Genomic DNA, 14,248 nt, shown 5'->3' with positions numbered 1-14,248 from the left:
CTCTGCACTCTCGGCTTTTGTTTTCCAACTTCTTCATGTCACCTTGGATTTGGGACGTCCACTGTCATTGCTGGTTCTGCTGGCATTGGTAAAAAAGGGACCGGTGGGTTTAGGCTCCCGTTAAGAAGGTGGAAACAGAGATAAACTGGTTCCACAACAAGCAGAGGACCACTCAGAATGACAGTGTTTGCCGCCTGCGGAACACCTAGCCTTGCCTGGTTCATCCTTGTGCAGCAGCTCCCGTTTCACATCCAAGCACTGGTGTCCCTGGGACATCCGTGTCCGGTGCGTTCTAGTGGCATAACTTTGGGGATCTCCCCAAAGAAGCTTTTGGCTTGGAATTACAAAGCTAGGTAGGGCTGCAGCCAGTATCAGAGAAAATATAACCAAAGGGTAGACCCGATAACATGCGTTCATTGGAGCTTATTTTCTGAATTTAGGTGAGCAAACAAACAAAAACCAAACGTAGTTATAAGGTGTTGGATTAGATAAAAAAAAAAACAAACAGCTGGGGGGCTGGGGCTGGGAGAGAACCAAAAGAAGTATCTTTTCCCCCCAGAATCTTTCTCCCTAGAATAATTGAAGATAATCCCTTACTGCCCAGTGCACTGAAGTTATTCCTGAAGAAACAAATTAGAGATGATCTTTGAATTCAGTTTCAAAGTCTCTGAGAAGCGCAAACCAGGGCTTCTCCTGCTCAGGACTCCACACCAGCAGAGCAGTAGAGGGAAGCACCCCAAGGTGGGGTAGTTCTCTCCCTACGCAGACCTTGGGGGGGGGAAACGCCATGAACTCAATCTCCGGTGCTTGCTGAGTGTGCTGGCCCTGGGATTAGGAGGAACCCAGTTCTTGTGGGGTTCTCTATTTTCTGCATCTTGCCAGGAAGCATGTGGTAAGGGCTGACTGCCTGGCAAAGTTACGGTGAGCTGGGCTGCACGGTGCTGCCCAAGAAACCCGCAGGGCAGGCCAGGGAAAGGACTGCCCAGTAGATTGTGGCTCATGTAGTCAGCAGACAATGATTTAGCAACAAGCAGCCTGGCTTATTGTCGACAGCATGCACTTTAATTTCTCAATGTAGCTCTCTAACCAGCCTGGTGGAAGGAAAATTCGTTTCCTTTTTTTAAAATAAAGATTTATTTATTTATTATATATACAGAGTTCTGTCTGCATGCATGCCTGCAGACCAGAAGAGGAAGCCAGAGCTCATTACAGATGGTTGTAAGCCACCATGTGGTTGCTGGGAATTGAACTGAGGACCTCTAGAAGAACAGCCAGTGCCCTTATCGCCTGAACCATCTCTTCAGCCCAATTCATTTCCTTTTGATTCCAATAGGTTCCCGTTAAAAATAGAAACTAGCCCTCATTGGCTTTGTGAATTTAGAACTTCATAAAATGAAGCCCCTCCTCTCTTTTTTGTTTGTTTGTTTTTGTATTTTGGGACAGGGTTTCTCTGTGTAACAGTCCTAGCTGTCCTGGAACTAGCTCTTGTACACGAGGCTGGCCTCGAACTCACAGAGATCCACCTGCCTCTGCCCCTCAAGTGCTGGGATTAAAGATGTGCACCACCATCGCCTGGCTCTCCTCCTCCTCTCTTAAGTGTTAAATATAGAAGTGGTTGTAAATTGGGAAGCTGGTTGGAGTTGGTAATAAGTATTATTTTTCACTTTGGCCATTTGCCGTGTTGATTGGCTGTCTTACAGTGATAATTGCTATATTTTTATTTATAAAAAGAATGTTTTTGAAGAGCAAACAAGCAGTTTGTTCAGAAGTAAACAAACAAACAAAAAAACCCCAGCTCTCTGTAGCTAGAAGGGGCCTCAAAAATGAGCTGCCTGTTTTGTTTTGTTTTTTACACTTTAAATACTATCTTTTTCTTTTTAAATGTGTGGGTGGAGGTACCTACAGTGGTCAGAGGTGTCAGATACCCCCAGGAACCACAAAATTACAGGTGATTGTGAGTCACCTGACCTGTGAGCTGGGAATCAAACTGGGTCCTCTGGAAGAGCAGTATGTGCTCTTAGCTGCGAAGCCATCTCTCCGGCCATACCTTTGCATTAAAATTTTCTTCTTTGAGACAGAATCCCATGTCACCTCAGCTTGCCTCCAGCTCACCGCGTAGCCGCTACTGGCATTTATCTCCTGAGGCTCCTACTGCCACCTTCTATTTGCTAATACTGGAGGTGCCCCAGGTGCCGGTGTCTGGTGGCCGAGTGTGGCTGGGGGCATAGAGCTTTTGTTCTCCAGGGGTGCCAAAATAGGACAAGCGCTATTTCAGGTCTGTGGCCCGCTTTCCCGTCTCCAGGCTCTACAGTGTGCACAGGGACACTGCAGTGCGGATTCTCTGGCCCAAGAAGGCTGGTGTCTTCTGTCATCCTCCCCGTCTAGTTTCTTGGTTGGTTGCATGAGCACCTTAAATAAGTTTAGAGTGTGGGAGCCCCCACAAGCTCTGGGATGAGATCCACATGGGGCGTTAGCTTGCACAGTGGATGCTTAGTGCGTTCTGGAAATGAATGACTAGGTCCAAGTTTTAAAAAAGAAACGGTAGAAGCTTCTTCAAGTTCTGGGACTAGGGGCATGTGCCACCATACCCAGCCTTCTAGATTACCTTTTATCTCTACTTTAAAAACATGTTATGTTCTGTTGAACTGCTTTTATTCTGAATTTTCCTCTACACTGATAGCGCGGTCAAATGTTTATAATCGACCATGTGCTTATACGAAGCACAATCCTCTCTGCGCATCTAGAATTATCTGTATTTTAGTTTGCTTAGTTTTAGGGCAGAGTCCTGTGTCGCCAAAGCTGACCTCAGACTTTGTAGCCAAGGATGGCTTTGAACACGTGATCCTGCTTCCACCTTCTAAAGCTGGCGTTACAGGTGTACAGCTGGGCTTAAATTACGTCTTTAGGCAAAACGTTAAAAAGTAGCCTTAACACGGCTGTCCTAGGGCCTGCTTCCCTCTCCCAAGTCTGGCATCCCAGGACAGAGGAGTAGTGCTCCAATTTGGTGCCTAAAGCAAGTTTCTCTTTCTTAGTGCTGGCAATCACCGGTCTCCATACCCCTGTTACCTTTAAACCTGAAGCTGTGTTTGTTGTGGGTTCCAGCCCGGTTATCGCCAGGGCTGTGTGGGTAAATCCTTCTAAGCAGTCACTCAGCTTGTTCTGTACCCTCACTCTTGGTATGTATATGTAGGATGCTAATACCTTGTCTTCCTGCTCCTTTTCTGTCTTCTTTGTCTCTCTCCCCCTAACTTTGTCCCTGGGTGTTTTGGGGATCTCAGTATCTCTTTCTCCGTATCTCGATCTCAGTCTCTCTGCCTTTTGTACAAAGATTAGTTTTAATGTAGTCTGTAGTTCCTTTGTAAACCAATTATTACTTTTTTTTATTTAGTTAAAAAAAAAGTAGCCTTAACAGGAGGAAGAGGCAGGTGATCTCTGAATTTGAGGCCAGACTAGTCGTCACAGGGACTCCGGTCTAGCCACAGCTATATATTGAGACCTATGTCAACAACAGCAAAAGTAGCCATAAGTCTTGTTCTTTCTCGTTGTTGTTTGAGACAGGATCTCACCTATTGCCTAATCTGGCTTTGAACTCTCTGTTCAAACCCTGCTGTCCTTGACCTCCCAGACCTCCTGCTCTTGCCTCCCAAGTACCAAGATTACAGCCTTGGGCCGCTGCCCCTAGCCCTCCAGTTCAGGGTATGAGATCCTCTCAGGTTTTCTCGTTTCCTTAGCAGCGGTTGCTCAACATACAGGTTCCATACCACATGCCTTATAATCGTGTGCTTTCGGTGACTGTTCGCCAATTTGTAAATGTGTGGTACCACCGATTTCAAAAAATGCTTCGTTTGTTTGTTTGAATGTGTGCACCGGGTGCCCCTGCCACGGCCCATGTGCGGAGGGTAGAGGACTCTTGCTGGTTGGTTCTCCTCCTTGGGCAGTCAGCCTTGGCTGCAAGCATCTTGACCCACTGAGCCATCTCACTGGCCCCACACTGATTATTTTTACGGATGCACTGTTGGCTCCTTTGTCTTAGAGCCTCCTGTCAGCCAAGATAAATTATCTCTTCTTCCTAGTCAGTAGTTACCTGGTTAACGAGTATCTGGAATGTGTGTCAGGGGATCTGTAATTTTCCCTTTAAGCTGAGATCAGTCTGATTTTCCTTCTGCAAGCAGCTTTCCTGCTAGTACACACAGAACATTACCCATGCAGTGAGAGCCAGATTAATTTGTCTTTATTTTATTTTAGTTATTTTATTTGAGACAAGGTCTCATGTAGCCTAGGCTAGACTCAATCTTCTCCATATCTAAGGATCCGGGATCCAGATCTTCTTGCTCCCACCTCCTAAGTCCAGGTGTGTGCTCCCGTGCCTGGCCAGGGCTCACATTTCCTACTCTCAAGCCATTGTAAACACGTTCTTAGATGCCCCAGCTTTTAATAAAGAGGCAGTGATCAAAAGCGGTTAGCAGGCTGGGGAGGTGGCTGAGTAAGTGAGAAGCTTGCTGTGTATAAGCTTGACTTGAGTCTGGATGGCAGAACCCACGTAAAAGCCAGATGTAGCAGCTTATACCAGGCCCTGGGGCACGCAGATCTTAGGGGCTCTTTGAACAGTCAGTCTAGTCAAAGTAGTGCGCTCAGAGTTCAGTGGGAGGCCTGTCTCATATGGAAGGTGGAGGTCCATGAAGTCGACCTCTGAGCTCCACACACATGTACCGCGCGCACGCACACACACACACACACACACACACACACACACACACAAACATAGACAACATACACACACAAAGAAAATCTCACTGCCCCTCATTTGAGGAAAATGGATACACATGTTCTGCTCTGTCACACGAGGAACTCTGCATGATTTTCTAATTGTGGTAGGAAAAGCAAGTAACTGTAGGATCCATTTCACTGCGACAGTCACTAGTTATGGCTGGTCTCAAGGTGACTCTGTGACCTTTGGTATTCATTTTTCTAATAAGTGTTTGAATGACTCAGATTGGGCATTCTTAACCTGTGTCTTTTTGCATTTTTTTCCCCCTAGGTGAATGTCGGATGCGTCCCCAAAAAGGTAAATTTTTAATCTCGCCTTCCCTTGCTACTCCTTGCTCATGTTAAGTGAATCATGGTCAGAATAAGGGCGTTCCAAACATTCCACTTGCAGATTGCTCTCGTTAGCTTTCTGTTGCTGTGGCAAGCACCTGACCAAAAGCACCTTGGAGAGGAAAAGGTTCATTTCAGATACAGCTCACAGTCCATCATAAAGGGAAGTCAGAGCAGACACGGAAGCAGAGACCATGGCGGAACACTGCTTACTGGCTCGTTCAGCTTGCTTTCTTATATAAATCCACAAAACTTACAAAAATATAAAGTTTAAAAGAGGAATAAGAGTAAGACTAAACAAAAAAGTATAAGGAATAATAAACTTTAGAGGAACAATTATGAGGACAGTAATATTTTACTTTTTATCCTGTGTATAGGCTGGCTCATTTAATGCTATCATTTTCCCTGATACTTCAGATATAAAATCTGTCTAGCCAGATCCCGAATCTTCTCTCTTAATGTATTTAGTTGTCATTTAACTCCAAGGTCACTATTTTTGTCTGTCATGTTTCCTTCATGGCTTCTGTCTTCCTTCAGCACTCGAGCGTGACTAATTTTGATACTTTTTCTTTTTAAATAGGTAATGTGGAACACAGCTGTCCACTCTGAATTCATTCACGATCATGTGGATTATGGCTTCCAAAGCTGTGAGAATAAATTCAATTGGCAGTAAGTGTTAATGCTACAAGGGTTCCATTTACAAGTCTGGGTGCTTTTGAACCCCATTTGTACTTTGAGGGGCGGGGGTTTACTGTGTCTGAATATGTTCAGGGCTGGGCATGTAGCTTGGTTGCAGAGGGTTTTTTTTTAAGTTTTTATTTTAGTGTTTTTTTTTAAGTTGTTGTTTTTATGTTTTTTGTTTTTGTTTTTTTTTTAGTTTTTCAAGACAAGGTTTCTTTGTAACTTTGGAGCCTGTCCTGGAACTAGTTCTTATAGACCAGGCTGTTCCTCAAACTCACAGAGATCTACCTGCCTCTGCCTCCCGAGTGCTGGGATTAAAGGCGTGCGCCACCACTGCCTGGCTTCTGTTGTAGAGTTCTTGTCTAGACCGTGTAAGGGCCTGGGTTCAATCCCTGCTACATATGTGTGTTTGTGTATGTATGTCTGTGTGTGTGCATAACAAAATTGACCATTTTCATTATTGTCAGTATACAGTTTGACTTTAGGCACACACATATTGTATAGACAGTACCACTTACAAATTTCCAGAACTTCCCCGTAATCCTGAACAATTATTTCCGTTAAATAGTAACTCCTGGGGGCTGGAGAGATGGCTCAGTGGTTAAGAGCACTGGCTGCTCTTCCAAAGGTCCTGAGTTCAGTTCCCAGCAGCCACGTGGTGGCTCACAACCACCTGAAATGAGATCTTGTGCCCTCTTCTGGCCTGCAGGCATGCAGGCAGGCAGAGCACTGTATACTTAATAAATAAATAAATAAATAAATAAATAAATAGTAACTCTTGGTTCCCTACTTCACTCCCAGCCCATGAAACGTGTTCTGCTTTCTGTAAAGCGGGCCAAACCTGTGCTTGATGCTTACTGGGCGCCTATGCTCTCATTCTGGGCCTGATTTATTGGCATCCACTCTCTGTAGCACCGAATGCCACTGCTGTGCCGCCCCCTTGTTCATCAGTCATCGGTTCTGTCATCCCGAGTTGCTTCTACTTTGCGGCTGTCATGTACAGTCTGTGTCATCAGTCATGTACAGACTGATGTACAGTCCTGTGTTGGAGGCCGTGTTTCCAGTCCTTCCGGGTCTACCTAGAAGCCTGTGCTGGGTGATAGGACAGTGCTGTGTTTAACTCTCTAAGGTATTGGCACCCACTTTGGGAGCCATCAATTTTTCAAAGACTTTAAATAAATTTGTTTATTTAAAGTCCATTGGGTACCATGCCAGAATAGCTCTCCTGGTTTGTTTGTTTGGAGTGTGTGTGTGTGTGTGTGTGTGTGTGTGTGTGTGTGTGTGAGAGAGAGAGAGAGAGAGAGAGAGAGAGAGAGAGAGAGAGAGAGAGAGATGCTACAGCACATGTGTGAAAGTCAGAAAACAGTTTGTAGGCCTGGTTATTCCATCCTGTGATCTTGTGGGTCATGGGATTGAACTCAGGTAGTCAGGCTTGGCAGCATGTGACTTTACCTAGTAAGCCATCTTGCTGGTCTAGCTCCTGATCTTCGACACAAACAGAGGCACACATACTGCAGATGCTCCCTGAGCATGCTCCAGAACGGAACAGGAGCGTCCTCAGCACAGAGACGCGTCTGGCCCAGGGGGATACCTCTCTTCAGTTACATTTTTCATTCTTACAAATAGTCAGTGGCCTTCGAGGCTGATGCCCTGGCTTCTAGGTGAAGTAGGAAATTTGTTTCTGCGTAGTGACTCGGGTGTCTTTACAGTGTCATCAAGGAGAAGCGCGATGCCTATGTGAGCCGCCTGAACACCATCTACGAAAACAATTTAACCAAGGTGCGTATGCTGACCTTTGAGCTTGGCGAAGGAGCCCTAGAGGAGGCACCAGATCTGGCCAGAAAAAAAATGTAGCCTTTGGATATGTCTTCCTATTTCTTTTTTGGTTTCTCTGTGGGTAGTCCTGGCTGTCCTTGAACTCACTCTGCAAATCAGGCTGGCCTCAAACTCACAGAGATCCTCCTGCCTCTGCCTCCCAAGTGCTGGGATTAAAGGTGCGTACCACCCTCGTCCAGCCATGTTTTAATACTTCTATACTTTTTTCTTTTTTTTTTTAAAGATTTATTTATTTATTATGTACACAGTGTTCAGCCTCCTTGTATGCCTGCAGGCCAGAAGAGGGCACCAGATCTCATTACAGACAGTTGTGAGCCACCATGTGGTTGCTGGGATTTGAACTCAGGACCTCTGGAAGAGCAGTCAGTGCTCTTAACCTCTGAGCCGTCTCTCCAGCCCCCTTCTATACTTTTTTATGTTAATCATTTTGAAGCTGACTTTACTGATCACGAGCCTTTGATCCAGTAGGCCAGTTTCTATCTACAAAGAGCAGACAGGGTATGCCAGGTCTGTAGCAAGAATACACGAGAGTGCTTGGGTGGTTGGAGCTGAGCTGGCGGCTTGCTGGTGCTGCTCTTGGATGGTCGGAGCTGGGCAGGCAGCTTGCTGGTGCTGCTCTTTCCCCTTGGTCAGAACAGCTGTGGCGGCGGCTAACCTGTCCCGTGTCAACGAGCGCTCACCCCTATTTATACATCTGAATTCTTCTGAAGCTCTCCCAGACTCTCGTGGATTCTCGCTACCCAGCTCTCCCCTTGTGTGTATCTTCAGTAGCTCTGTCCCTTCAGTTCCAGTAACTGGAGAGAGGGATTTATAGGACAGCGTGCTGGCCAAAGCCAGGAGCATATGCTCAAAACCCAGTGCCCATCCTTTGCTGAGAACAGCTTCTTACAGACTGGATTCAGACATATAACTTTGTAAGTAAATTCTTATCAAGAAAATTCTGCAAAGGCGTATTTGCCTATAATAAATATTTGTCCTCTGTCACTCTCTCCCGATACATTTTTTAAATTATAGATTTATTTTTGCTTGTACATATATGTGTATGTATGTGTGCAGATGCCCATGGGGCAAGGATGGTGTTGGATCCCCTGGAACCGCAGGTGCAGGCAGTTGTGAGCACCGAACATAGGTGCTAGGCTCTGTCTGGGTCTTATGGAGGAGCAGCAGGCCCTCTTAACCACAAAACAGTCTGCCCAGCACCCCTCCCCTTTTGTCGGCGCTTAGACTGAAGCCTTGGCTGGCCTGGTGCTCACTGTGCAGAACTCACAGACATCTTCCTACCTCTGTCTCTTGAGTGCTAAGACTAGAGGCTTGTGCCATCGCCAGCTGCTATTGGAGTTTCTTTAAGGTGGCTAACATAAAGAAATTAACTTTCTTAAAGAAAAAGACGGGCTTACGAGATGGCTCGCAATTAAGAACACCAGCTGCTTTTCCAGAGGAGCCCAGTTTAGTTCTCCGTCACGTACATGGTGGCTAACAGCTATGATTTCAGATCCAGGGGATCTGATGCTGTCTTTTGGCCTCTGCGGGGCACTTTGCATGTGTGGCATACATGCCTCCATGCAGCAAAACACCCATAACTGTGAAATAAAAATAAATAAATCTTTACCAAAAACAAGGTAGGAAAATTACTGAGAAATCAGTTTTTCTTCAGAACTTACGATTGCTGTGTGGTAGAGTTCACTGCAACCTTGTGGTAGGCTAGAGCTGATAGAAGGTTCTACAGCAAAAGGAACTTTGATGCCTTGTCCCAGGCAGTGCAAACCTTCTCCCGACTATTAAGTGCGGCGTTGTCAGCACTCACCCCTTTTTCTCCCAGGGAGAACCCACTGCCCCCCAAGAAAGCCTGTTAGCAGTGCTTGTGGGTTTGGCATTAGTTTAAATTCAGTTCATTAAGCCTGGCACCTGCAAGAACAGGCCTGGAAGGGAGGTTAGGAGGGAGGAAAGAGTTCAGAACCAGGCATGCTGCAAAGCGCTGACTCACTCCCGTGTGTGAGCATACTTACGTGGCTCCATTAGCTTTTCATCACCCGCCTCTGTGTGCCAGGACATAGGTCACCGCTGGCTGGAGCTTGCTGGCAGGCCTCGGGTTGACCCCTTGTCCAGGCAGGGTTCCACTCAGCAGGCCAAGCATTAGTGCTCTCAGAATTTCCACGGTAGAGCATCTCTGTGGAGTTTGTTGTTTTTAACGTTCCTCCCACCAAAGAAAGCAAAAGGTTACCTCCTCTCCGTTGGCCAGAATATTTCTCTGGCGTCTTTCACCTCTGTTTGTCCCTTGTCCTCCTTATGCATCTCCCTCCCCTCTGGCATGTCCTTTTTAGTGACTTTTCAATGTGAGGAAGGAAGACTTTCACCGTCAGCTCTTGGAATCAAAGATGCTGTCTTTTTCCTTGGAGGAGTGGCTGGCATGGGTTTTGTTCTCTTGCTCCTGGCTCGAGGTAGACCGTTACTTCTTGTTATTCACGTTCAGCACGAACGGGCGATGAGCTCTCCTGCATATCAGTTACTAGTTGACAGGACTAAGATTGTGAGCAACAGAATCCATCTTACTGTTTAGAAATCCCAAATCAAAATCTTGCGGTGTACAGTGGCACTTGCCTATAATCCCAGCTGTGAAAGGCAGGAGGATTGCCATTTCAAGGCAAACTTGGGCTCCAAGAGACAGGTGTCTGAGCTTTGTAATCCTAAGACTCCTAACACTCAGAAAGTAGAGGCCCAGGATTTTTGAGGTCATCCATTACTACATAATTGGATTGGAGCTCAGCCTAGGCTTTTTTGGGGGGGGGGTGAAGTAAGAAGTTGATGTATTAGGCAGCTATTTATTTTTTGAGATTGGTCTCCTGTACTTCAAACTGCCTGTGACCTTTGACCTTGCTACATAGCCAAGTATGACCTTGAGTGAGGGCCTGATCCTCCTGCCTCCTCCCAAGTGCAGGATTCTAGGAGTGCACCACCACTCCCAAGCAGGTGTGCTTTTTGTGTGTTTGCTTTTTGCGTCTTACGACTGCGCTAATGCCAGCGTTCCCTGTCCAGTCCCACATAGAAATCATCCACGGCTATGCAACATTTACAGACGGTCCTCAGCCCACGGTCGAGGTCAACGGGAAGAGGTATACTGCCCCTCACATCCTGATTGCCACAGGTGGTTTGCCCACAGTTCCTCACGAGAGCCAGATCCCAGGTGAGTCTTCCAGAGGCCAGTGCGGTCAGAGAGTTTATATGCCACATCATGGGATCGACCTGCGCGGGTTCTGTCCGGAGAAAGGCCAGGAAAGAAGGTCCTAAAATCGTGGTTTTAACGATGCGCCAAAGAAAGCTATTCCGTCCAGCTCAGGAGTCAGGAAGAGAAACCGTGAGAGCTGCAGCTTTTTGCTCCTGGGATGGCAGACAAAGGATTATTTCTAAGATTTAGTATACAGTAACTGTTCAAGAGAGAGGAATATTGTAAAAAGAATAGCTTTTCCCAGTGCAAGTTTTTGTTTTTTTCTTTCTTTTTTAGATTTATTTATTTTTTATGTATACAGTGGTCCGCCTGCATGTCTGCCTGCAGGCCAGAAGAGGGCACCAAATCTCATTACAGATGTTTGTGAGCCACCATCTGGTTGCTGGGAACTGAACTCAAGACCTCTGGAAGAGCAACCGGTGCTTTTAACCACTGAGCCATCTCTCCAGCCCCAAGTTTTTGTTTCTGTATAGCCCTGTGTAAAAGATAAACTAGCCATGAATCTCTGAGGTGGTCCTATCTGCCTGTGTATCTGTGTGTTGGGCTAAGAGCTAGGAATGAATCCTGAGCAGATGGCCATAGTCACTCTTAAGATGCATTAGTCATTCTTTCTCCTACGTGGATTTCTTAATTTCCTGTAATACCGTAAGTCTTAGATGGTGACTTTCTTCATTTCTGTTGCTGTGATAAACTACTCTTGACAAAAGCGACAAGAAAGTTTTAATGTGGCCCACAGTTGAGATTGCAGCCACGGCGGGAATGCAGGTCACAGCACATGGCAGTGAGTGTGTGCCTGCTCTCGCCCAGCTCTCCCTGCACAGCTCCAGGCTGGGGTCCTGCCTAGGGAATGGCACTGCTCACAGTGGGCGGGGCTTCCCAGTCCGTGCGTCAAGCTCTTCCCACAAAGCCCTTCTACATTCTTTCCTGTTGACAGCTAACAAAAGTCATCACGGTGGGGCATGCTTTACACATCTTTGGAATTCTCATGGAATGTGAGTTTTGAATGCAAATTGGAGCACTTCGTGTGTGTGCACGTATGCCTTTAAACAGATCTTTTCCTGTTATTCGTTTTTTTGTTTGTTTGTTTGTTTTTTTTTTAGATAGCCTCATGTAACTCAGGCCAAGGATGATCTTAAATTACTGATTCTTTTGCCTCTATTGAAATTGTAGGCATAAACCATCACACTGGCTTATAATTTTCTTGTATTTATGGTTGTTTTCTTTCCTTTATTTCCTACCCTCTGGAATTTTAAGCAGGGTTTGTAATCCCCAAAGCTAAAGAACAACCACTGTAAAAGATGCAGAGATACCATTCTCAAGTAACGTGGTGTTTACTTGGGAATATTCGGTGGGCATAACCTCTATTGGGTGGATATAACCCCTGCTAAAACCAGTCTCTAATAAGGCCTGGAGGCAGGTCTGGAGAGATGGCTTAGTGATTAAGAACGCTTGCTGCTCTGCCAGAGGACCCAGGTTTGATTCCCGCCAGCCCCATGGTGGTTCAGAATCATCTGCAGCTTCAGTTTCCAGGGCATCTGACGCCTTCTTCCTGGCACCAGGCCCTTCACGGTTGGCTGTATGCTGGAGAGGCCGAGTACCCAGTAATTAGCCGCTCCATCTGCAAGGCTGGATTTCTCTCAGTCTGACTCTGCAGGCTTAGAGGATTCCTAGAGAGCCTCTGCTCTTCTGCCAGAGGGCTGAAGCAGCTGTGTCCTCATGTCAGGGAAGGGTGGCAGCAGCGGAACAGGGGGTAGATGCACTTGCCTCTGACCTCCACCCGCAGAAGGTGCTGCTTTCCTCTGTCCTGGCAGGTAGAGCAGGTTTGAGGCAGTGAATCTCTGTATGCAGCAAGCAAATCCAGAAGAGCAAATAGTAAGGACTAGGTAAATAGAAGCAGCAGGTAACACCTAGCTGAAACCATTAAGAACACTAATTGGGAGAGCAAGTGAAAGTAACAGTGTTGGATCAGGCACTTAGAACAGAAAGCCCCGTGGGGGTCTGGGTTGTAGCTCTGTGCGGGAGTGCTCCTTAGCAGGCCTGAGACCTTGGTTCAGTTTTTAGCAGTGCAAGAAACAAGACACGGCCTGGAAGGAGGGCTCAGCTATTTAGAGCAGGTGGTGCTGTTCCAGAGTACCTGAATTCGGATTCCAGCACCCACATGGTAGCTCCCAACCTTCCATAACTCCAGTTCCAGGGGCCCCAGCGGCCTCTTCTGACCTCCACAGGCACGGCCTGAACATGGTGCACATACACACATGTAGGTAAAATACTCATAAATATATATAATAAATCTTAAAAGAAAAACACTAATGGTGGGGCTCTAGAGATGGCTCAGTGGTTAAGAACACTGGTTAATCCTCCAGAGGCCCTGGGTTCAATTCCCAGCACCCACATGGCACTTACAACAACCAGCTCTAACTTCAGTGGATCCAGTACCTCTTCTAGCCTCTGCAGGCACTGTATACATGTGATACACAGATATGCATGCATGTGAAACACCCATACCCATAAAATAAAATGATTTTTAAAAAGCAAAACAATAACAGAAACCTAATAATTTATTTTGTCTAGAGAGAGGAGTAGAGGCATAGAATGGAGAGGAGTCCTGACCTTACTCTCCCCTCTAGTGTACCTTCTCATGGTTTTATTTGTTTGTTTGAGACAGGGTTTTTCTGTGTAGCCCTGATTGTCCTGAAACTTGCTCTGTAGACCAGACCAGGCTGGCCTCGAACTCACAGAGATCCACCTGCCTCTGCCTCCCGAGTGCTGGGATTAAAGGTGTGTGCTACCACCACCTGGCAATTTGTTTATATTGGAGATTGAGCTCAGAATCTCATACATGCTAACCTTATGCATTACCTATGTACATACCCAGCCTACCATTTTTGTGTGTGTGTGTGTCTGGTTTTTTCTTGAGACAGGGTTTCTCTGTATCTTTGGAGCCTGTCCTGAAACTAGCTCTTGTATACCAGACTAGCCTTGAACTCACAGAGATCCACCTGCTTCTGCCTCCTGGGTGCTGAGATTAAAGGTGTATGCCACTACCATCCAGCTTTTGTGGGTTTTTGGGGGTTTTTTTGTTTGTTTGTTTTGTTTTGTTTTTAAGACAGAGTTTCTCTGTGTATAGTTCTGTCCTGGAACTCACTCTGTAGACCAAGCTGGCCTCAAACTCACAGAGATCTGCCAGCATCTGCCTCCCAAGTGCTGGGATTATAGGTGTGTACCACCACATAAAAGGTGGCCCAGCCTCACCTTTTAAGAGATTTAAAACATTACTTCATTAATTAAGGTAATAAAAGCAAGTACAGCCTCTAAATTCTCTAAGATACCAGATGGTAAAGACAGAGATTTTCTTGAGGTGGGTGTTTTCCATTTTAATTGGTGGCTTGAACCTGGAAGAGTGGAGCCTAA

The 14,248-nt window shown here is 46.2% G+C and overlaps 1 protein-coding gene across 1 annotated transcript in view; it reads left to right on the top strand.

The window, feature by feature from the left end:
• Gsr (glutathione-disulfide reductase) overlaps positions 1 to 14,248 on the top strand; it is a 37,143-nt gene that overhangs the window by 1,381 nt on the left and 21,514 nt on the right. The window contains exons 2-5 of the mRNA XM_087901192.1: positions 5,039 to 5,065; positions 5,678 to 5,766; positions 7,488 to 7,557; positions 10,648 to 10,795. Coding sequence (XP_087757318.1) covers positions 5,039 to 5,065; positions 5,678 to 5,766; positions 7,488 to 7,557; positions 10,648 to 10,795 — 334 coding nt within the window. The remainder of the gene's footprint in view (positions 1 to 5,038; positions 5,066 to 5,677; positions 5,767 to 7,487; positions 7,558 to 10,647; positions 10,796 to 14,248) is intronic.

This window comes from Myodes glareolus, chromosome 23 (assembly GCF_982192425.1).
Source record: "Myodes glareolus chromosome 23, mMyoGla1.1, whole genome shotgun sequence".
Classification (NCBI taxonomy): Eukaryota; Metazoa; Chordata; class Mammalia; order Rodentia; family Cricetidae; genus Myodes; species Myodes glareolus.
The sequence above is the reverse complement of the archived record's forward strand: the minus strand, read 5'-3'. Positions and strand labels throughout refer to the sequence as shown.